This window comes from Numenius arquata, chromosome Z (genome assembly GCF_964106895.1).
Source record: "Numenius arquata chromosome Z, bNumArq3.hap1.1, whole genome shotgun sequence".
Classification (NCBI taxonomy): Eukaryota; Metazoa; Chordata; class Aves; order Charadriiformes; family Scolopacidae; genus Numenius; species Numenius arquata.
The window spans coordinates 73,458,694-73,483,595 of record NC_133616.1 but is presented as its reverse complement, the minus strand read 5'-3'; the positions used below and the strand labels follow the sequence as shown (position 1 = coordinate 73,483,595).

General features: G+C 39.3%; 1 protein-coding gene across 9 annotated transcripts in view; it reads right to left on the bottom strand.

Moving 5' to 3' along the window:
* Window positions 1–10,628: 10,628 nt before the first annotated feature.
* LOC141477655 (ELAV-like protein 2) overlaps window positions 10,629–24,902 on the bottom strand; it is a 57,086-nt gene continuing 42,812 nt past the window's right edge. For 3 of the 9 annotated variants that reach the window (XM_074166911.1, XM_074166910.1, XM_074166912.1), the window contains 4 exons: window positions 18,725–18,878; window positions 15,964–16,189; window positions 11,415–11,453; window positions 10,629–10,959 (listed from right to left, as the gene is read on the bottom strand). In XM_074166911.1, coding sequence (XP_074023012.1) covers window positions 10,629–10,959; window positions 11,415–11,453; window positions 15,964–16,189; window positions 18,725–18,878 — 750 coding nt within the window. Of the gene's footprint in view, window positions 10,993–11,414; window positions 11,454–15,963; window positions 16,190–18,724; window positions 18,879–24,902 lie in introns of all 9 variants that reach the window. The other 6 variants (XM_074166903.1, XM_074166904.1, XM_074166908.1 and 3 more) reach the window with 4 other exon arrangements.

Sequence of the window (24,902 nt, the reverse complement as noted above, 5' to 3'; positions counted from 1 at the left end):
TTGAAATGTAGAGAGGAGTATGAATAGCTACAGAAAAAAAGGGTTAACAAGATAACAGTGAGAAATGACCATTATTAGAATTATTTCTGTTCTAGAAGAAATAAAGCAATTCTACCTCAGTGTCATTTTTCTCTTTTTAACTCATCATTATCGCATTTTCTACTTTTCACAGTGAATTTCTGAAATTTCCTAGGAAAAAGGCTCCAAAAAAAAAAGAGAGAGACTACCCCAGTAGGTTGTATTGATGTTTATCCTCTATCTAAATGTCAATTTCCGAAAAGGCCTTTAACAGATTTCTGACTGAGTAGCTGTCCATAAACGTTTAAAGTTAGAGGCCCGCGTTATTGCCAAGATATGCACCAGATAGACTACCATAACTGCAACAGCCCTGTTGCCAGAGAGAAGCCATAGCAGGACACACTGTGCTCCTCCAACACCAGCTTGGTCCTCTAGATGCAGTCCTAGTACTGAAGAGAGCAAGCAAACTCTGGACCATCAGCCAGAGGTGCCCATGCTCCCACACTACATCTGAAGTTGGGTTTGGCCTTGCCTCCAGTTCAGCCCTGAGGAGAGGTGGGGACAAGGGGTGGCAGTTTCCTTAGAGCAGCATGCCAGACCCAGCACAGGAGATACCCAACACAACATCCTGACTCTCATACACAAAGAACAAAAGCCCAGTTTCACTCATCCCATGTAGCTATTCTTGTATATCTTTAGCACTGTACGAGAATTTTTGACTTCCTGAGGTGTGCTTTTAGGGATGTCTTAGAGCTGTGAACAATTTAGTGTGTTTGGAACCTGCTCCTGTTAAAAGTGCACTATGTTATTTACAAGAGCTCACATGCCAGAAATGCACTGGTGAGGAAGTGCCACATGAAAATGCCGTGCTTACACGGGAACGTAAGTACTGTTCACACGTGCAGAAGGACACGGTGGATCTTCCCACCTTAGGAGGGATCTCTGCCTCTGTAAGCTAAACATGCAGAAGCATCAGCACCATGTTTGATACTTAAAACCACTTGGATTGCTGGTCCTACACTCCTCCCAAATCTTACTTTCAACTTGAATAGTGAAAAGGTTGTGATTAAATGCACAGAAAGAAAGAGATTACACTGAAGTAATGAACAATGCAGTCTTTTCTTACCTGTGAAAACGTCTGCTGGCAGGGGAATCCAGGTGACCTTCCAATTGCTTCAGAAAGTGTCTTTCCACCCTCCCCAGTCAGCGAGGTGACTAGATCTTCTTTTTTTGGGTCTTCTCCCTACCAGCACCTTGAACAGATGCATCTTGCCAACTGCACCCATACATCTTGCAGCAATAGAAAGAGCATGTGCAGTCTGAAGTAAAGAAAAAAAAAGTCAGCATTTACACATCAAGGGAACTCTCATTCCCTCCTAAACCTTTCCCAGGTGAATTGCTCCCTCATGTTTGGGGAGATTTATTTTTATTTTGCATATCAACTGATAGTAGTTCCAGAGGACCCAATCTCTTTCATAAGTTAATTTGTAGTGAGAATTTATGATCTTCTGACTGCATCAGTAATACACACAGTAGGGCACTGTTGTAACTTTAGGACAGAAAGGAATTAAAAATACAGAGTTGTTTGAGCCGAATGGTGCATTTCAGTTCAAACAGTAGAAAAGAGCACAGCCTCAGTGAAAAATACTTATCTTGCAAGCTCATGTTAGTAGCCAAAAGGAGAGAAAAACATATCAGTGTTCTAAGTCAAATGACACTCTCATATCCTTCTGCTCCTGTCTTTTCTTCAGAGTTTGAAAAGATCATACTGGGAATACTGATATACTAATATTAATAAATCTGAGTGTGAAGCAACACTCCTGTCAAAGCATTTTATGCATCGAATACCAGTCCGATGCTGGATGTGTGGGTAGCTAAGGCTGTGAAACAAAAAAACCCCAAACCCTCCCCCAAACCAGTTTTGCTTCATTTACTAAGAAAATCAGACTCTTAAGAGGGTTGATAGAGCTCAGCTGGTGAGCAGCTGTCTGAGTTTAGACAGAACAGTTCACAATCTGTAAGGTTTGCCAATATCCAAAGATATTTAAGGGGACCTAACAAGAAACAAAAACTCCATGTCCTTCAAAGTGAAGTGCCATTCACTGTGAACAGGACACACCTGCTCATCTATAGGGAAGGGAGCCTGCACAGACAGCAGGGATTAAAGTAGGTAGATCCCAGATGATATTTCTATGGCAGTCTGGAGTTACAGTGGAGAGATGACAGCACCAACATGAAAAATGTAATGATCTTCCCAAAGCTCAGTTGTGTAGGCAGGTTCATTTAGGTAAAGAACAACATGTCAAAGTCTGATGGAAGATTTACATTGGATGCCTCCAACAGACTCCATTTCCTCTCCTCCACAGCCCGGTTGAGCTGCTTAAGCTGAAGTGCATCTCTTCTGGCTAAACAGACTTTTACAACAAAGCACAGAGCTGCTCACTTCGTCCCATTTGTTACTCTCACTTTGGTGACTTCCCTTGCATAGTATATACAATCCCGGAGAAACAGACACAAAGTTCAAAGCAACTTTCTGAACCCGAAGTCTCAGCTCTTAATTTTCCACCTGTCTCGGTGGCTAAGTTTATGATAGGAATTATTATTATGACAGGAGCAGGGTCTCTCCCAGAGCCTGACACTGCTTTCTCCCGATGTGTGGACACTTGGAGGAGACTGCATTGCCCAAAACCACACAAAATTCCAAATGAGCTTCCAGTCCACAAACCCGCTGGTACCCCTTACTGTGACTACTCCTGGATTCTGCCAAATAGCTTTGAATTTGCAAGTTTATCCAACTTTTCAAAGCCCCTACTGTTGAAGGGATATTGACACTGGGTAGAATCACTAGGTAGAAACTGGGTAGATTACTGGGTTGTTTTCTAAACAGGGCATTTGGAAAAAAGCTGAAGATCAGAATTTGAGGAAGAATATTTTGTGACATCTGTCACAATGCTGCCATATTACTGAAGGACCTTTCACATTCAGGAATCATCTAGGAAGAAAATGCTGTCAAATAGCAGCAAACACATAACGCCTTGACAATACTCCCTGAAATCATACACCATGTATTCCCTGGATTAGACCTCGTATGGCTTGTTTACAGTTCAAAGTTTATAAAAGTAAAAGATTAAGAACCAGATGGTGCTATAAGTTGATCTCAGCCTCAGTACCCTGAAGTCAAACAAAAACATTCCCACCTGGAATATTTTACAAAATTGATCTTCATCAATGGAAGACATTCCTGTTAGTTCTCAGAGATCAGAGGCAAAAGAAAGGCTTTGTGGCAGCACCTTCAGGAACTTTACATAGTTGGAGCAATACCAACTTTTTCCAAGAAACTGTGCTGGCCTTTAAGTGCCTGGTATGGACCAATTTCTTCATTGTCCTATAGAAATCCTCATGTAGAGCTGCTGCTAAGGAAAAGTGTGGAACAGAGAATAAAGTAAGTTATTTTAACACACGTAATAATTACTTCAAATTCCATCATGAAAAAAGAAATTTGGTTAACTCTTCATTTCCTGTTCTAGGTAATAGCTACAGAATTTTATTGCGAGCAAATGCTTAAAGCAGGGGCTCTCAAAGTCTCTTCAAAGATTTACCATGACCAAGTGAAGTCAAGAAATATACTACACTTCACAGGCGGCACTTCAGTCAACAAAAGAGTGAGTTCAGTTCCAATTTATTTTTAGAAATTTTATTAGAAGTTTATTTTCAATTATTTTTTCTGCTCTCCATGCTTCGCATAAATTTCAAAGAAGCCCACTAGCAGTGGATAGAACTGTTGAAATTTGGGATCACAATTTGAAAGCTCCTTTTCAGGCTTTTGCTGCCCCCTTTTTTTTTTTTTTTGGCTTTTTCACATCCTTTTTTGCTTTGTTTCTGTTTTTCTGGAGAGGCAGCAGGAAATGAAATATCTATTTTCCCCAGAGAAAGCAAGAACAAGCCAAAAGACTAAAGAGAGTAATCTTTGAAACAAGGGAAATCTTGATGAACCTCAGACATAACCTGAATTTTCAACAACTTTTTAAGCTTTCCTTTTTGGTCCAGACTTGGACCCTTTCGGGGTTCCCTCTTCTTTTCCTTCCAGTTGTTCCAAGGGATGGCCATTGAATTCCTAACACATCAGTTTCAGGGTTATGGCAAACATTACTAAGCTATCTAGAATGTGCAAGACCCTGTTTTCAAACAGGAAAGCAAGCAGTAGCATCCAGGAACAAGTTCTCACTAGAAAGATGTTAATCCGCTGGGGCTCAGTTTATGGAAGTCCTGTATAGGCAATCTGATGGAACTAATCAGAAGACTAATTTTGCCCTTTCTGGTCTTCCCTGGTCTGTAAAACATGTAGCCTGTGTTCTCATTCTTAAGTTTTTCCTCTGTTACTGGCACAAATCTGTTTGCGTGGGTTGGAGGCACAGTGACTGGGCTGGCTAGTAACAGATCAGAGAGGTGGGCTGGGGCACAGCACACAGGTCATGTGGCTGCTCAGTGTTAGCACAACAATCAGGAATCTGAGGAAGACTAAATTCACTTTACTAAATACTTTGCCAATACAAAAAAAAAAGCCCACCGACAGTGGGCATCATTTACAGCAAGCACTACAGTTACTTTCAAAATTCAGATTTTTAACGTAACTGAGCCATGGCAATAAAAATGGATCCTGCAGCTATTTGCAATGACTATGCAACAAACGCTTCAAGAAAGAAGTAATTTAACCAGAAAGTCTCTGAAGTCGTAACTTCTCAGAAAATATGAACTGTTGAACAGGGAAGACAGGCAGCTTGAAGTGATGGGTACAACTGAACTCGTTTGGATCCATTAGAATAGTGCCAGTGTTAATCAAGGACAAGAAAAAAAAAATAGTCTGCCACCACGCTTTTGCTTGTTGTATTGTGTATGACGGCACAAAGCACGGATAGCAGCGGGAAAGAAGTTTTCTACTTCGAGTTATCTCCACCTTCCTTCTGACACAACAGGCTGCTACAGAATCCCTTGCATTTCTAGAAGTTAACACCAAACTTTTGAGACAGAGATACATCAAGAAGTGGTGGACTAGCTTCCAGGACTATTTAATTTTTTGTTGGAGAATACTGTCTTTCACAAGCACTGGCAAATAGCCCTATTGTATCAGCAGCTGGATGATGTGCAGAAGCTTTTATCAGCAGAACGTTCATATAAACACTTGAAACTAGGAACATCCTTGCACTCAAAGCAACAGAAATACATGTGCTGTATGAAGCAAGGGTCCTACTACTTAAATGAGAATAATTTAATAGGAGTTGCTTCAAATTAAAATTCAGCTCTTCTATGTTTTTTTTAAAGTATGCAGCATTTATAATCAATACTCTTGTCAGCAGTTGTAGTAACTTTCCTTACAGTATTACAGGGCCACTAAAAATGTCATGTTGACTTAAATTCACTTATGTACAGGAGTCACATGATATAGGCTATAAAATATGAAATCAGATGTTTTATTAGCTTTCTGCATTTTTGCTTGGTTTTTAGAGTGGCCTTACAAGTGTAAAAATAAGTTTTCCTTGTCTCCATTTAGGTCTCAGAGCAGGATGTTGGTCAAAACCAGAAAATAGCAGAGTTCTTACAAGGTAAGACAGTGATGCACCAGACTTCATAGCATGAAGTTAGGCAACCTCTTAACTCACTGAAGTCACTCACATTGCTTTGAAGGTATCTGAAAGTTTAAATTGCTTCCTCAATTTTTGTCATAGTTAGTAGGAGTATGGGCAACAAGTCAAGCTTTTCAGATTAAAACTTCCCTTCACCCCAAGAGCAGACTTCCCACACATTATCACAGTGTACCTGTTCCACCTCCTCCCACCAAAAGACCCAGTCTCTCCCCCGTCTTTGTTTTAAGCTGCTTGGCCCAGATGACCTCTGATGTGTCAACGCATCTGCTGGCCCAAAGCATTAGTCATCACGGTAGTGGTTTTGTTGGCAAGTGCCCCTACAGCAAAGTTTAATCAGGAATTTTTCAGTGTAAGAACAGGTGCATTCTTCTTGGAGATGCACATATTTAAGTGTTGAAATCCAAATGCCACAACTAGGCAGACAAAGCCCAATGTAAAGGAAGGTGCAAGCACAGTTAGATCAACAGCGATGACAGGGATGAAGTAACACAATCCCCGGCTATTATTTTACCCACGATGGAGTGTATTTCTCAAACTGTTACGGTAAAAAACCCCCGAGATAGTCTCTGCTAGTCATGAAATAAAGCTACAAATTATTTGATAGCAAGTCCTAATTAGTTGCTGCTTCTCAAGATTTAACTCAAGTCACCATTCCTATACATTTAGTCACCTTCATGCAGTGTTTGAGGTGACAATACAAAGGGAAATAGATTTTAAGCACCAGTCAGGCCTGCTCAGCAGTACAGGTAAGAGTACCTCACTTACTAGTCCTTGACGACCCCCAAAATACACAGTGAATACACACCACATACAAGCCCAACAGACAGCCATCCCATCAACTCTAAAAAAATTGCACCTTTTTCCTTTTACACTGGGAAGACACTCTCTTGCCAAAGGCAGGTTCTTCTAGATGCAGGTGGGAAGTTGACCTGTTGTGGTTGATTTCATTGCATACATCTTTCACAGAAGAGGCTCACAAGCCTCAGTCATCTTCCTGCAGTAACGAACCCCTTCCACAAGTGCCCCAGATAACTCCCATGTTCCTCAGTGACAGCTCAGCCTCTGCCAGGGTCACACTTCCAGCTTGTCTTACCTACCACTGTTAGTCTCACACAGGTTTATAGACAGTCCTGGAACTCTTATTATTTAGGTACAAAAGGAACTAGACCTCCTCCACTGTATCACATGAAGCAGTTTCCCATCTTCTCCCTTAGCTTTATCATAAAACTTAATATAGTAATAAAAGTACTACCTCTGTATAAATTTGCACCAGGTTCCCTTACTTGTGAGCTCTGACTACCTAGGGGTGCTCAGCTACATATAATCACATTTGTATTCTTCAGCACTAACCTTTCCTCTGGGCAACTGCACTCCTGACTGATAATTCTGAGTGTTGCTCCTCGACTGCCTGCTTATCTGCAGCTAATCCTCAAAATACAAGCAGTTTTGATTTTAAACTGAAGGCAATTACATAAATACATTTCGTCCTCATTTCCATATAACAAAATGATTCAACCGTGGCTAGTTACACTGTACTCAAACTGGTGTAGGTTGAGGACTAAAACTATCCTTCCGTGAAAGAGTGCAAGCTGAACACACAGATGTCCCTGCTGGAATAGGAACTCCAAATATAGCTCTTCAATTGCTGCCAAGCTCTGTCTTGCATCCTTTCATTACTCCAGCCGCCAAAGAACATAACTACAGAAAAAGTCATCAGCACACACCATAAGTAAATATAGAGTGTCAGTTTGTTAACACTGGTTATGACTGGCATCTTGAGGTACTGTTATCTCTGTGTGTTGTTCACAGACTTATGACCCCATCATCCAAGTAAACTCAACACCATCACACTGTGGTGATGGGAAGTGCTCCAAACCACAACACACACTACAAGGTTTTGTATCTTTACTGTGAGATTCTTTGATGTAAAAGAGAAGGTGAAAGAAAACAATTAGAAATAAAAGCTATACTGCGTAAGCCACACCTGGAATTGTATTCACACAGACGGAAATTCACTCTCATTCAATTGAGCAAAGCAAACAAATTTAGGAGTATATGTTCTTTAAAAGGGCAAGAGACAGTTGACTAATTTTTAAAGAATTTCTTCAAGAGATGGTAAGGGAAAAGAACAACAAACCAAGGTTAACTGAATATCCACTCAATTAATTGAGTCCAAAAATTAATGCAGTAATTAAACAGCAAATGGACATTCCAATAAAGACTAAATCCTCCCCTCTTCTGTATTTACTCTAACACACTAGGGCATTAACTTAGCTACACTGGATAGCAGTCTGCTAGACAGACAGCATATTAATTTTTACTGAATGTGTTTAATGACCCTCATTTATTATATCAGCTTAAGTATTGAGTGGTTCATATAAAGCCAAAGTGGAAAGATTCGATACTAATTCTAACATAGCAGAACTGGTACACAGCTCCACTGCCTTACCTCCTTCTTTGTAACTAAGACCCCAAGATAAGTTAAAAAGAGCTCAAGAACTTTGAGGAAACCTTTCACTCAGATGGCTTATCCATTAAAGAGAGAACAATATGGTAAAGGACCTGCTCGTGACACTATTTTCCCTTCAACTTTGTTTATTGATGTACTGAACATGAAAAAGTACAAAGGATCCAAACACAAAAGAAAACATGTACAACCTCTTAAATACTCAACAGAATATATTTTCTATTCCAACAGATGTGAATTAAGTCATACTATACAACTTCAAATAAATACGAGCCTTATATTTTACTAAGTGCTCTGATAAACACTGTAAAGTGAAGCCCAATTTACATGCCTTCTCATCAATGCCGTTAGTTGCTACAGTAGTATAGGAAGAAGCATGTAGCTACTGTTTTCCCCACATTGGAAAGTTTGTGATTTCTATAGTATATACAATTTTTAATGCAGAGGATTAGCTTTAACAATCTAAATGCACCTAAGAATGAGGAAGTGTTCAGGAAGCCAATTGATTTTTGAATAGCATTGAGTGGGTCAGCATGAAAACTCGCTTAGTCACTTTAGCACGCGCTTCACAGTATATGTACTGTACTATACTGAAAAATTTATAACTACAATTTAAAAGAATAAGAACCAAAAGCAACTGCAAAGATAGTGTACAACTATGTTATGCATAGAACATTGCTTTTTCTAAGGGGAAGCATATGAGCATCTCAGTTTATACAAAAAGCAGGACGTAACTACATAGTTGTCAGTGCATCCTGGTGAAGGCATCAAACCCTCAGCTTTTTTTTAAAAATTTAATTATAAGCTAGATGCTAATCAGAAAATATTCTGTATTTTTTTCCTTAAATTTCTTCAATACATGGTAAAGACTTTTTCTATTTCCCCAAATAGTGATTTAAGCATCATACAAAGTTAAATTTCAATAGCATACAGGTATTTATGGTTTTTGTATGAAAAATGTAAGGAAATTTGTTCAAAACCTATGATTATACTCGTTTTTTACCACAAACATATTTATAAACAAAAATGTAGCATCACCATAAACAGCTGAAGCTAGACTATCTACAGACAAAAATAGCAACAGATCTGATGCACTGTAAATTCAAGTCCTCAGGACAACAAAAATGAATAAGCAGACCTCAAGTAACAATGTTAATGCCATTTACAAAGAAAAAACTCATACAAAAACATTCAAAATTTAACATCACTTGGCATGTAACTTAAAAAATAAACTGAAATCAAAATTAGCTGAAAGGTTCGTAACTCAAGGTCTTATTTACATTACACAAAGCTCAGGTGTTAGCCTTGAACATAACTTTCAAAATACCTCCAAATATACCCAACTCAGGCCACTTCTGCTGATTTGCTACTGTGCAAACCATGCTCAATGTCTTTTATTAAGACAAAACAATTCTTCAAACAATAGCAAGTACATCACTAAACACCATGAGCTCTATCTGAAGGGAATTCTTTAGGAAGAACAGATTTTTTTTTTTCCCCCATCTCAGTATTTTAAGTTTCCTGCTTGCTCTTATATTCTTTTTTTTTTAAATTTTCATTTGTTTCAAAATCACAAATTAATGTGAGCCACCCATCACTTAATAACCAGGACGATCAAAGACTCCACTGATGATTACAGAAATGAAACCAACAGTGCATCCCATTGACTCTACCTCTTAATACAAAGATCTCAAAAGTATTTCTACATCATAAATCTTTCTAAATTTTCCCCAACAACTGCAAATTTCCTGGTAAGTTTTAAAAGCTCACTAGGTGTCATATGAAGAGATTTCTCAAAGTATTCAAGTCAAAATATTTGTTCCAGGACCAGTAAAAAGTTTCTCCAAATTTTTTTTTTTTTTTTATAAAAATAGATGCTTTTTTAAACCCACATCAAAGAGGCTCTTATCTCTTTGGCAAGGTACTGCTTTACGAAAAGTTCTCCAGTATTCTTACAATAAGCTTTTATAATGTGTTCCCATTCCCCAACCCAAATGATAATTATAAAATAAATACTGCTTATAACTTCATAAATTAAATGTAAACTTCAAATACTTTTCTTGAACAACAAAACAGCAATGCATTCAAATGTAAATAAAACACAAGGCAAATCAAGAAGTAACATAAAAACAACTTAAAGTATAACACAAAGCCTCAATATTTACTCATAGGATAAAGGCAGTCATGTAAAAAGAAAAAACTTCTTCCCTTAGCTGAAACATTTTAAAAGGTCCACCTTCTTCAAAGAAGGCAATAGAATATGTATTGTGACAGGTAAAAACCCTGTACCTCTTGTCAATATTCAAACACAAAAGATATTTAAGAAGTTTTAATTCAAATATTAGCAATAAAAAATCTCACATATTCTTAGGATGCTAAGTAGTCATTTTATCCCCATTTCCACACTGTCATACAACAAAGGCATTTACTAACGCATAAAGCTTCTTGTAAATTGCCTTTGTTGTATAGTTTTCATGTATTAATGCACTGAGAATAACTTGTTAGGCTTTGTGCGTTTTGTTTGTTTTGAAAGAGACCTGCAATACTCTGTCCCCAAGGCGGTATCCATTCAGGCTGGCTATTGCCATAGCTGCCTCATCATAGTTTGTCATAGTCACAAATCCAAACCCTTTGCACTTGTTGGTGTTAAAGTCACGGATGACCTTCACATTGGTTACTGCTCCGAAGGGTCCAAACATTTGCCAGAGGATACTCTCATCAGCATCAGGGGCCAAGTTGTACACAAAGATGCACCATCCAGTTCCTGCATGTCCGGGGATATTAATTCCAGCCAAACTGGTCATTCCATCAATGGTCATTGGAGGAAACCTACTAAAGAATGAGGGAAATGGAATCATGAAGTAGCTGTTCACAGAAAAATCTCAAAGAAATTTCAAAATGGAAAAGAAAGTGATACAGGGCTTTTCACAGCATGAACATGTTGGCCAGACTAATAAGGTAACATCACAAATATATTTTTTCAACTGCCCAAATATTATGTACAATACTATACACAAGTAGGGGGAACAGTGCTAGGTCTGTCTGAAATGAAGTAACAGAAAAACAGAACAAAAGCATGCTATAAAACCAGTGAGGATTAACAGGTCATTTGAAACATAATTCCACGGAATTGCTACAAAATGTATGTCTTTCATGCACAGTGCATCAAAACGAAAAATTTCAGCTGGTCTCAACATGCAAAAATCCAAAGTCTTACTGAAAAAGTGAGAGTACGCAAAATATTTAAAAATAATTTGGTTATCAGGAACCTCACAGTCCTTTATTACCTCTTTACTCCATAAGCCATGTTGAGCAGATTGTCCAACCTGCAAAACATTTAGCAAAGTGTTCAGTCTTCAGACTTTTCCACCCTTTAATCTTAAGGAAACTTGTGTATTACTGCCACGTCCCTTGCACTGTACAGAACCTCATGCAAAGTTAAAGTGTCACCACTGAAAGAGCTGAAAGAGCACCTTATTACACCTGATACAGTCAGTGAATACAAAAATAGATGTTCTTGTGTAGTATCCACAACCATTAATAGTTTAGTTCACAAAGTGCACCACTTCCACAAGTTTAGCCTAAGCCAAATACTTAGCATAAATTTACAGTCAGTGAACCCCTCAGTGAATTTTTCAAGATTACTAACTTGCTTTGGATGAATTTTTTGACGCTTTCAACAGTTTCCTGACATGAATACCCAGACTCACTCAGGATTCTGGAGCAGTAACAACCGTCAGAAGATGAACTGCGAAAAAGATTTTTCAATTTCCTACTCTTTCCCAAAATAAAGTGTTTTTAGAATATACACACATATATAATAGACTGCAAGCTTTCTCCATGCATTTCTTCCCTCACTTTCCCCCAAGCTGCTAGACTGTAGTATGCAAACACAATTCTAAACCCTCTGGAATTATCTAGCCAATACTCAGAACATGCAGTGCCTACCAGCCCTATTAATCTTACTCCTGAAGTCTGTTAAAGTGCTTTTTAAGGAAATTTCTGCCCTAAAGCAGCTCTGGTTGATTCCTGGCAAAGTTCAGACATGTGAAAAGAAAGAAAGTCTTGTTAAAGGTTCTCTTCAGGACTCCAGAAAATACTTGCTTAGGTAGAAGAGATACACTTGATTTAGTTTTCAGTTTACAGCTACTTTACAGATTTGCACCTCATTGTCATTTCTCATAGTAATGAGCTCTAGGGTTTAAGAACCGTTACTGTTATACAGAATCCAAGCTCAAGTGCTGCAGTAGTGTAACTACACTTGTGCACAAAAAAAACTTGAAGAAAAAATATTTCTTCTTGTTTGCAGCTAAGTAAAGGTCTCAAACTACAGAGCATTATGACTGCCGTGAGCAGAGTCTGCGGGATGTACTGGCAAGAAAGCAAGCCACTGAACCCCTAAAAGAGGAGAAAAAGAGTAAATTATAAAATGCCTGACTACTGTAAGTAGACTCAGTGTGGATGACAGAGGTCTACTGTCATTAACATGTAGGGATGAAGAGGAAGGTGAAGAGTTCTGGGAACACCACCAGTGCAAGTGCTTGCTGCACAGCAAGCATCACAGAATCACAGAATCTTAGTGGTTGGAAGGGACCTTTGAGATCATCGAGTCCAACCACATTAAAAAAACAAACAAACAAAAAACCCACAACACACAAAAACAAACAAACAAGCAAACAAAAAACCCACAACAAAAAAAAAACCACACACCAAAAAAAAAAAAGAGCACCCACCAACTAAACCCCACACCCACAACCTCACACACAACACCCCACCACAAACCAACAATCCCGGGCACTAGAGCATGCCCTGAAGAGCCATGTCTACATGTTTCTTAAATACCTCCAGGGATGGTGACTCCACCACCTCCCTGGGCAGGCTGTTCCAGTGCTTGACCACTCTATCAGTAAAGTAATTCTTCCTGATATCTAATCTAAACCTCCCTTGCCACAGCTTCATACCATTTCCTCTGGTCCTGTCGTTATTCCCTTGGGAGAAGAGGCCAACCCCCGCCTCTCTACAGTTTCCTTTCAGGTAGTTGTAGAGGGCAATGAGGTCTCCCCTCAGCTTCCTCTTCTCCAAACTAAACATGCCCAGTTCCCTCAGCCTCTCCTCATAGGACTTGTTCTCCAGACCCCTCACCAGCTTGGTGGCTCTCCTCTGGACACGCTCCAGCAGCTCAATGTCCTTCCTGTAGTGAGGGGCCCAAAACTGAACACAGCACTCGAGGTGAGGCCTCACCAGGGCCAAGTACAGAGGCGCCATCACTTCCCTACCCCTGCTGGCCACGCTATTCCTGATACAAGCCAGGATGCTGTTGGCCTTCTTGGCCACCTGGGCACACTGCTGGCTCATGTTAAGCCGGCTGTCCACCAACACTCCCAGGTCCTTTTCTGCCGGGCAGCTTTCCAGCCACTCAGCCCCAAGCCTGTAGCGTTGCTTGGGGTTGTTGTGACCAAAATGCAGGACCTGGCACTTGGCCTTATTAAACCTCATCTCATTGGCCTTGGCCCATTGATCCAACCTGTGATCATAACTTGTTTTCATCAGTTACCTGGACAACTTAAAAATACTCTGGAAAAATTCTCAGAGCCATTCACTGGATAAATTTTTAAAGGTTTTTAAAATTACACATGCCACAGAAACTGAGGAACAATTATATATAGCTGCTTTTGAAAGTCCAGCTCAAGATTTTTCATACTATGAAAAAAAAGGAGCACTGTAGTGATTCTATTGGTCTTCATTACTAAAGTTTATGCTCTGTTTTCAGCCTTTAACAGAGACAGGGAAACTGCATCAGGTAATCCTGTCTGAAATGTCAACAGCTAAGATTTCTTGCATGTAAAAGACTTGAAAGATACGATGCATCGGTGTAATCTGAACTACGTAGTCAGCAACAGAGCTGCAATATTGCAACAACAGCAAAGCAAAGACCTAAAAACTAAAAAAAAATTTGCCTTTAGAGTTATAAAAATTTAAAATTTGTCAGGGTGTCTTTTAGAGAAGAAACAGAAGCCTGAAGGCTTTCTCCAAAAAATTATAAAAAACAAAATTTAATTTTGTCAGCAACCCCAGTTTATTTTTTTTACTAGTCAGTTCAACCTTGTTCTTCCTTCCACATTGATAGAAGTGAGAAACACTTTACTCTCCCTGCTATTCACTACAGACTTAGTACCTACTCAGTGCTTTTTGTTACCATTATACTTTTAAGTGCAGCAAATCACAATATTCTCTTACGGTAGTTTCAGGCATCACTTCACACTTAGTATCTCAGAAAAGTAACAACTTTCCAGTGAAATTTAAGTGAGCATTCATAAAAATACATTTCCCTTTTAAACAAATCACAGTCAATCAAAATTTTTAAGGTTCAAAGCCTAATGCTGCAAGACAGGGGTAGTCTATTTAAATTCCTTTACTGCAAAGAACTTTAGGTCCTATCCAAAGAAAAAACTCCAAAAGTTCAAGATTTTTACAAATCATGATAGATCTAGCTGGATATCTATCAGTGAAATACAGATGCTATCCCAGCCAGTATCAGAGTAATACTGAACACCGAGTATCTGGGATCAAGTGCACTCAGAGGAACTCAAGGAGTCAGCAGGCCAGACTTGCCAGAATATGCTGAGTGTCCTAACACACAGGCTACACAAAACTCCTCATGATCATATTTCATATAATTCACTTGGGTCCATCCTGCAAGTAAAACTTCTGCCCCTATGCTCTGCCTATGGAACAATGGCAAACCAAGTTTTATTCAATATTCAGCACGCTGTTTAAATTAACTCTTTTATTCCCTAAGAAATGGTAAGAAAATCCACCAAAAACCAAATAAAATTGGTTATCCCTTCCTTCAGGGCAGAAAACCTACTCTAGCACCGACCTTCACACCTGCGAGACACTTGCAGCGCAAAAGGCTGAAACATGAAAGAAAAGAATTCAGAAGTTCTGCCAGAAGTGCAGTCCATGAACTCTGGATGTTTGGCCTAAAAGCAAGGGCGATCAATGCAGAGCTTTTGAAGTTTGGTATATTATCTTTGAAGCAAACTGCTAGCTGGTTTTATTTCTTGAAAAATAAAATAGAAACTGTTTGAATATACTACTGTTTAACACATTCCAGTCACATAGGCCAGGCGCAGAGGATGGGAAGAAACGATCAAAATCACTGAAAAAAATCTGAGGTACTTGTGAATGTAGATGAGATAATATTTGTTTCCCTTTGTTCTCACCATCTGTCCTCTTCAATACAGTAAATATCATGGGGAACTGTATGGCTCTAGTTTCAACATGATGGACAAAAACACACACGCAAAAAGTATTTGAATTACCTTCACTACACAAGTTTGTAATAAGCAAAGGCAAAGTGTGGTATGCAGGATTTGGACAACTAACTAGGAAAAAAACTGAAAGCCAGAAAACTGGGAGTAAAGCTAGAGGGTGGGGAAGAGGAGGCTGGCTGTGGCATGCCATATGGCTAAAAATAAAATTGAATCGCCTAGGTCAATGTTAACTGAATCAACCGGCACATTAATCAACAATAGTCTAGGAAATTAAAAATAACCTTTAAAAAGGCATTTTTTCAGTGACTGTGTAGAAGGAAAAGATGTCATCTTGGTTTAAGTAGATTTATTAGATACTGAAATGCTGTGAATAGGACAAAATGCTCTTTTGCTTTTGGCTGCACTGTAGGAGCATAGCTCAAGTTCAGCATTTTCATGTGTTTCCTTCACACACAGAAATCAGACAAGCTGTGATGGGAAAGAGTGGAGGGACACAAAGAGGTCCCATGGGAACATGTGGCTTCCAGCACAGTTGCACACAAGTATGTATTTGACTTACCTAAAACGCTGAGCCTGCTGAGCTAGAGGTGCCGGATACCTTCTGTTTGGAGAATGGTACAGCTGGGAAAGGATGGCCTGATTGGTTTTTTGGCTTGGATTGTTCGCAAACTTTACAGTGATGGGCTCTGTGGCACTTGGAGGTTTTTGGCCATTCAAGCCCTTGATAGCCTCTTCTGCTTCAATTCGCTTGTCAAACCGGATAAACCCCACGCCCCTTGATACTCCTGCAAAGAGTGAAGAAAGTATACAATAATTCATTCAGAGATTCTGGAATATTAGATGTTAACATTTGGTTTTCATAGCCAATTGCTAGTTAATGGCCAATTGCTGTGAACACAGAATTTTGAGCTTATTAGAATTGAACTCATACTTTCATACTGAAATGTTTTTGTTTTTTTTTTTAATTTTTAACTGACCTAAGATACATTCTGTAGAAAGCTTGGCAGGCTGAGGGAAAACACAGTGGAGACAACTTACACATAGTGAGCCAAAGGGTAATTCTGAACCAAAGCAATTTGTGGTAAGGGTGGAAGTGAACCCAGAACCAGACACACTGTAACCTCTTTTCAGTTTGTGCTACTCTGCAGTACCTAAATTCACAGAAATTCTGTAAGTAGCTTAGTCATCTGCTCCCTAGCAGCAAGAAATGGCTTATGCTCTCCTCCAGCAACCCTTGAAGTTCCCTTTGGAGCAAATATGCTGAGCGGACAAAGAATGGAGTGCAAATTCTAGATTGCCGTAATGGGAATTATAGTCTTGTTTTAACAGTCCATGTTTACCGCTAAGTAAGAGACTCAGTTTAAGCATACCATCACACTTTCATAGGTATTATTTTTTGAAGTAAACTTTTCTTGGGCCATAGATTCTTCCTTGGTATAGAAAAAACAAAGATACCATGCAAAGGGATCAGAAAGTGTTTATGGAAGGTCTCAGGAACATCACACCTCAAATGTTTGTACTGTGGCTTAAACATAAACACATTGAGGTGTCAACACTTGAACCAATTAACATTAAAGCTACTACAGCCAACACTAGTTAGTTGCATGCTTTGCTGTAATATTCTTAAATCCATTTAGAGGCCCTTTATATTTTGGTTCAGGAATAAACAGACATGTTAGACACTTGTCCTCACTTGAGAAAGACACCAGTGACAAAGAAAGTATTCCGTTCATAAACAATGACAATTTAAAACCAAAGTGACAATGAGCAGGTGTAAGAGATCTTTAAAGAAGCAAGTGTCACAGCCTCAACTTTGCATTTTTCATCTGTCAGTGTCACAACCTTATTATTCATACCATTGAGTCCACCTCTTCCAAATTACTAAGAAGGAGGAGGGAAGAAACCTTAAACCTGAACAACCTATGCCAGAGAACTACTGTGCACTTACTAGGATTTATGAGTACTTAAACTTTTACATGTGTACTGTAATGCTATTTATATTTACTTATTTGGCCCATTTGTCAAATCCCACCGTTTCTATGTAAAAACATACAGGAACATACTGAAAACACCTATTTATTGCACAGAGACTGGAAATTTGACCTGCAAATTTGCTGCTTCTACAAGTCACTATTTGGCCTTTAGCTTTCCTTTCCTTTCCCTGCCTCTCCACACTCACACCAGCTCACAAAATGCTCTTTGTATTATGTGTCAATATTGAGATTTCTGTTAACAAAATGGAATTGCAATATACTACACAGGAGATTCTCTACAGGTCAGCCAAGTGCCAAACACTGGCATGCACAATCCTTTCAAAGTAAGACCATTTGAGAACTTTATGACCTCGTACAGCTGAAAGCTTTGTGTCACCCACAATGACATGCGCCTTTGAAAAGGTACAACTACGAAAGAACCCAAGCTAGCTTATTATTCAGGGAATAATTATGTGAGTAAATGAATTCTTCTGCCTCATACCCCTAGGTTTGTTTTTTTTTTTTGAAAGATCAGAGTTTGTAGAGCCATGCTCCTTTGTATTTTCCTTTGCACACTCAATATTTCTGTCATGTACTTGGCATTTCACTTGATTGCTTATTTTTGGAGCAAGCCTGCTGGAAGCAGGTGAGGCAAATTGCAGAGCTGCCAAATTATAAAAGCAGCAAGTTATGAAGATCAGCCATTTGAGGCAGCAAAAACACATGCACTGCTGCCCAAGTCTAAAGAGTTACTACACAGCGTGACTGACACTCACTAGTTAAGACACTGTAACAATGCCAACTAACCTGCTAGACCTTAGCTCCTCAGGGCACTGCTAAACACAGAACCTATCTGGCTCCCGAGGAACTCAAAGTTCATGTTCTTCGGAGTGCCCAAATTTAATGAGGCAACCTTGAAAACAGTCTTACCAGCAATTACCAGTCTGGGTCTTTTGTAATCCTAGCCTCAGAGAACCAGCTGTGCATTTCTGCATAAAATTTTATTTTTATAAAAAAAGTGTTTAATAGCATTTCATAAGGCACATAGGGACTATTTTCACACAGCAGCTTGGAAAGGAAGATTATAGCAGCTGTAAGTTTATTACAAGCCATGAAACAGGCTTCAAACCTGCACCTTCAGGGTGGAAATGACTCAAGCTGGCTCAGTACACTCCACAATCTATTTTTGTCTATGCATATTTATGAACAATTCCAGCAGAAAATTGCATTTTCTGGCCTACATACACCTTTCATACATTCTAGAGACAAGACCACTGTACTGAAAGGTGAAATATTTCTTAAACTGCCAGTCCAAAAATGAGATGAAGTGCAAAACTGCCTACTTACCGGTGACTTGGTCAACCAAAATGCGAGAAGTAATAATGCGTCCATATTGGGAAAAGAGCTGTTCCAGTTCTTTCTGGGTCATTGTTTTCGGAAGTCCACTAACGTACAAATTTGCATCTCTAATAGAAGCTGAACTTGGTCGCGCATAGGAAACCTTAGGAAAAAGAAAGTAAAAAACTAGGAATCAAACACTTTAAAAACAGTTGGAATAGCACAGTGCAATTTGTTCTGCAACACTGAAATGTTTTTGAGGGCCATCAGAAAAGTCACCTTGCAAAGCCAGTTAAGTGGGTTTTTTGGTGTAAAAACACCGAAGGAACATAACAGATTACACAGTACAGGCTGACTACATAAACTCATATATAATTTAAGGAGTACTTTCAAATAAAGGAAAAAAACTAGCAAGCCTTGGTGGAGAAAAAGTGTTCTCAGTTTACTGTCAGATTAAAAAGACAAGTTTAAAAAGATCCAAGCATGTTTTCCTTTTCATCATCATTTTAAAAAAGCATTAAAAAATACAAGGAATAAACATTGCTCTTTGATTCCTAGGAGAAAAACACAGAACGACAGTCCAGAGCACATAGAGGTTTGCAAGTGTTTTTCAAGTGCTGTGCCCTTTATACACCTGTTGAGCTTGCTATCAAATTATCCACTATCATTCTTGAGGTCAAGATAAACTCTGCTACATCGCTTTTATAGACCTAAGAATGAATGGCAGAAGTAGGAACACAACTTGCATTTTGGCTGTCCAGCAGCATGCCAATTTCTGCAACACAGAGGTCTTACAACCAAGAGCCTAGTAACACTGAGTTTCTCAGGCCCTCTTGGACAGGCCCTTTTTTTACCTGTTGCCTCAAAGTGTCAGTCGAAAATATTTTAAGATTATCGATTAGGTTCTTCAATCCTTAGATACATGCTACAAAAACAGCATGTTGAAGAGTTCAGTACTTTCCATGAAGTCTGTGCAAGTGGCTTACCCTTATTACAGGAAAGATTAGAACAGATCATATTCTATGTTTGTGGAACAGGACAAGACAAAATACTTTATCTGGGGTTTTCACTGTAGAAAATATAAAGGTAAAAAGGAGCCTCAAGAAGTGGTTAGATTTATACTCTTTCCTTCCCTCTCTGCAATGCAGGATCAGCCAACTCTGGGCAGCCGAACTTAACTCTGTAAAAGTATCTTTTGCCTAATCCCTTGACATTTATTTTCAAATTGTCCCTCCTCCCTGTCTCATTTCCATGCAGATCAGCAGACTCTTAAGACTCCTGTGGAAGCAAAACAAAAAAGGCAATTGAAATAGAGCACTCTGGAGACTAAACAAGGAGTATCCTGAACACTGAGGTGATCTTTTGATTTTCTACCCAGAGGCTTTGTACAAGCTATCTTCCAAAGCTGGCTGAACCGGGCTGACCTACAAAACTTGTAGCTGTCCAAGATAACACACTATCCACAGAGTCCTGGGAGCCGCAGTGCCTTGCTCTTCTAACACGAGAGCCACGCAACGGTTAGACCTGTGTTCAAAGCACTTGTCTCCTGATCTCCTACACAGGCAAGCTGGGAATAACCTCAGTCTTTTCTACTCATTTACTTTTTTTGTGCAAAGATACATGAATTTAGTTGTGACAGAAAAGCTGGCAGTGTCCAGTTTTACCGCAGGAATGACATAAATTCCCAGTTTGTATACAGTTTGAATTCCAACAAAGCTGCACCGAAGAATAGTTTGTTTTCCACTGGAGCCAAGTCCACTGAACTACAGATTACTTAGTCCTCTTTCTTTTACATTCCCTGTTATTCTTTTATATTATTAGAAGCATGCATTAGGGAACTGTTCAGAGGAGCTCATGAAAGTTGTCACCATCAAGGTGCCAGGTAGAAAACCACAGACCCTTTAGCAAGAACAGATTCAGTGTCTATGATGCTAAGTGTTAAAAAGCTACCAACCAAAAAAAAAGACTGTACTAGATACTAAAACATATTCCTGACATCTGGTCACAACAGGAGTCTGCTATATGACTCTGAAGAAATCTTTCCACCTCAGCACCTCTTCTATAATACAATCACTTAACACTGACAATGGGTATTTTCCAATCAGTTAATAGTTTTCTTTTTATTTAAAAAGATATATTTGATATCTCTTACAACTTTTCAAGATACAGTTTGAACAGGAAGTAGTAGTTAATTTCGTAGACTGAGAATTGATAGATTAGGTTTTCTATTTTGACTTGATTCTTGTAATTTAAAATAGTCAACATAGGATTATTCCTAGAAGACAGTATCAACTACTAGCTAGAGCCAGATTCACACAGCAGGAGTGTTCAGGACTTAAGTGCATGTAACCTGCCACAGAAAATCCCTCTAATTATCAGAGCTGTAGGAGTAAAAAGTGATTGTGGCCATTTTGCAGCACCATTAAGTAATTTATCCATAGACTATGCAGCACCACTTTAAATTATAAGAATGAAGAAATCTTGTAAACTACTGGAAACAAGACACCGGACAAAAGATGTCACAAGGTCAACAGTCATGTTCCTGCACATGACAGAATACTTCATTCCCGAGAGCCTTTAACAAGGTAGATGAGAAATTTAACAGGTCCTTCAGCAAAGGTAAATACATAATTCTGATTTCTTAAAACTTGCTGGAGTAGATTCAGTACTCAAGTCCAAATCTCATCAGCAACATTAGCCCTTTCAGAGGAAGAAAGGAAAGGAGAGGCACTACTGTGGTGTCATTTTGCTCTTACTGCTTAATTAACCATGCTTTTCTTTAGATAAGGATTTAGAAAGGACAATGAGCACCAGTGGAACTACAGAAATAAAGATAAGCAGAAAGCACAGTCTTTCAAGTCAAACAAAGAGAAGAGGAATAGCAGCTGTATAGCAGATTCTGAAACAGCTGGGTCAAGTGACTGATTTTGCCAGTTCTGCGCTGAAGAGTTTAACACAAGTTTTGTAAAAACAGGGTTTTTTCTCCTGAAGTGGTAAATCTGCTACCATTATATGGCTGTGCAGCCAAATCCCACTAGCAACTTGTGTTTAAAACTGAAATTTTTTTTATTCTGTATATTCAATCCTCACAATACATACATCCATATTTGAAAAAACAGCTTCTAGACCTTGAGTCATTTTCCTACTTTTCTACAGGAAAAAGTATACACCTATGATATTCCCAGGTGCAAAGAGAGCTTGAGAGGTAAGTTACACCAGAGACAGGGAAACAGAGTAAAGCTTGCCTGCATCCAGCCAAAGCAGCAGTATGAACAGTGATGGCTACGCAAGAGGCAGCAAAATACAACAGCTACAAAATGTAAGAACTTGCCCTACTTGCCTACTTAGCTATGTGCTTCTGTAAGAAATAAAGCTCCATGCCACACTTGACAGGATGACCTGAAGGAGACCCAAGGCCAGAGAATGGAGACAGACTGCAGACCGCCTGAAGGACAGGATTAGACACAACAAAATCCTGAATTCTCAAAGCCAAGCAGTTCTGAACAGCTGAGTAAATGTTTGGTTTACGAAAGAAACCCTTCCACCCACCCAAATTTAACTCTATACGGTAAGCGGGCACAGCAACAAAGTCCATTTTCTAACTGAACACAATGAACCATTATTAATGTAAAGTTTGACACCAATGGAAGTAGGTGAGGACAGGCACTACTTATAGATAAACTCAATGCGAAACTGCATGCATTTCTGGCACATCTCAATTTTATCTGCCAGTTTTTAATTCTGTCCGGAATTGAGATACACCGAAAACTGTTCTATCCAATCCTATTTAAGGTGTCAGACACAAGATTTTCTTCCCGTATACATTGGGTCAGGTCCTCTGGAGAGAAGTCAGAATTCCTGGTAGTGACCATCAGCTAAGGAAGGAAGAAAAACAGTGACTTATCTTAATATTTAACAAGAAAGCTATGCAACTGCTGGTCAAACATTTCACTGAGAAATTAAAAAAAAAAAACCACCAACCCCATGGCTTCCTGAAAATTAAGGCAGTATTGGGGACTTTACGTTAGCTTTGAACTCAGATAAATAGCTGTTACTAAGCTGTTTTCTAAGCATGCATGCTTGCAAGCACTCAGAACAGAGGTTGCAGAATGTAAGCTTCACAAACTCCTTTCAAACAGGATAAAAGAAATCTGTATGAACAGAACATACTGAAGGTCTGCCAAAACCCCTAAGCCATACTTCATGGTGCTACGTTTTTGCAGTCTCCAAACTATCTAGACTTTGCTCTAGAAGTAGTTCTATAGATGTCAATAAATAGATCCATTTTCCAAGCAATCTAATGCAGTAATTGGACTTTGCCTCCAGCCACCCACTGCTAACTGTCAAAGTCATTCTGATTCGATACATTAGATAGCAAAATACCAAGGAAGTACAGTGTAAGCAGAAATAAGAGGCTCGTGTTCTTTATGAAGACGGGAAGACACACATAAAAAGCAAAGAAAAAACAAAGAAAAAACCTTAAATCAAATAAGTGACCTGCGAGGCAATGCTTAATACCTAAAACTTCTTTCCCTCTGGGTCAGTGACGCTTAAGTAGGCCAGAAAATAACTAACTCACAAGGCCTGCCTCATCTGCAGTTCAAGTTCAGTAGTGCTGAGAATGGACTTGACACTCTTTCCCATAATATCCTCACAAAGTGCACATTAAATACACCTATGTGTACTTAAGTGCTAATTGATAAGTATTAAGTATAGTGGACTTACAAGTATTAAGGACAGTGACATCGACTGAAAACTGGCTGAACTGCTAGGCCCAGTGGGCTGCGATCAGTAGCATGAAGTCCAGTTAGAGGCTAATCACCAGCATCCACTGATACTGGATCCAATATTAGTTAACATCTTCACTAGTGACCTGGGTGATGGGATAGAGTGTACCCTCAGAAACTTTACAGATCACATGAAACTTGGAGCAGTGGTTTTTAGGCCATTACTGTTGTGCTGTCACCCAGAGGGATCTCAAACTGGAGAACTGAGCAAACCAGAACCTCAAGGAAGTTAAACATCAGAAAAGCAGAGTCCTCTCCCTGGGAAGGAATAATTCATGTACATGCTGGAACCCAACTGGCTGAAAAGCATCTTGGTAAATAACCTTAGAGTCCTCATAGACACCAAGCTGATCATAAGTCAGCAGAATGTACCCTTGCAACAAAGATGGCCAACATCCACCTGGGCTGCATTAGTGGAAGCATTATTAGCAGGTCAAGGGAGGTGATCATTCTTCTCAGCATTGGCGAGACACTTAGAGGGGGGGCTGTCTCCAGATCTGGGCTCCCCAGTATAAGACAGACATTTACAATTAGAATGAGTCCAGTAAAAGGCCACAAAAGTGATTAAGGGACTGAAGCATCTCAGCAGGATCTCAGCCATAAAAATCTGATGAAGGGAGTAAAAAAGATGGAGCCAGACTCTACTATCAAGTGACAGGACAAGACGCAATGAACACAAACTGAAACACAGAAAAGTTATTTTGGAAATTCCATATAGACTTCATTCCATAAGAAAACACCTTTTCATGGCACAGGGTGGTCAAGCATTGGAAGAAGTTACTGAGATTTTAGGGTCTAACCCTCGAGAAGTTCAAAACCCAACTGGACATAGGCCTGAGCAACCTGCTTATGGCAAACCTGCTCTGAGCAGGTGGTTAGATTAGAGGCCTCCAGAGGCGTCGCCAACCTCAGCCATTCTATGATTCTGTAACACGTAACAAACCTTAAGGTAATTCTTTGAAAATGGACTTCTACACAGACTCTGGAAGTAAATTGAAACAAGTAAAGGTAATAAAGCCAAGACAGAGGTTTACCACTCACCTTTTTGTATAAAATCATTGATATAGTCACTTCCCCCTTATTCCTTCCAAGAGGAACTCAAAAGAGATACATTGAGAATGCCCCTTTGGAAGATACCGCTGGACACATGCTGTCACGTATCAAGGATATAAACCCACTCTGAGTCACACAAAAAACATTTGCTAACTTACTGCAAGTTTGCCTTATGCTACAGAACTGGTATCTGTCAAGAAATAAAACTGTATCTGGAAAGCTCCTCTCACTTTTCCTCTGTCAAATGAGTACGAGTTCTTTCATGGTAACAATTGATCCAGTTATGTTTATTGCCCATGCTCTAGCTGGTAAATGCTATTCGGAATAGAGCTTGACACAGCAGTCAA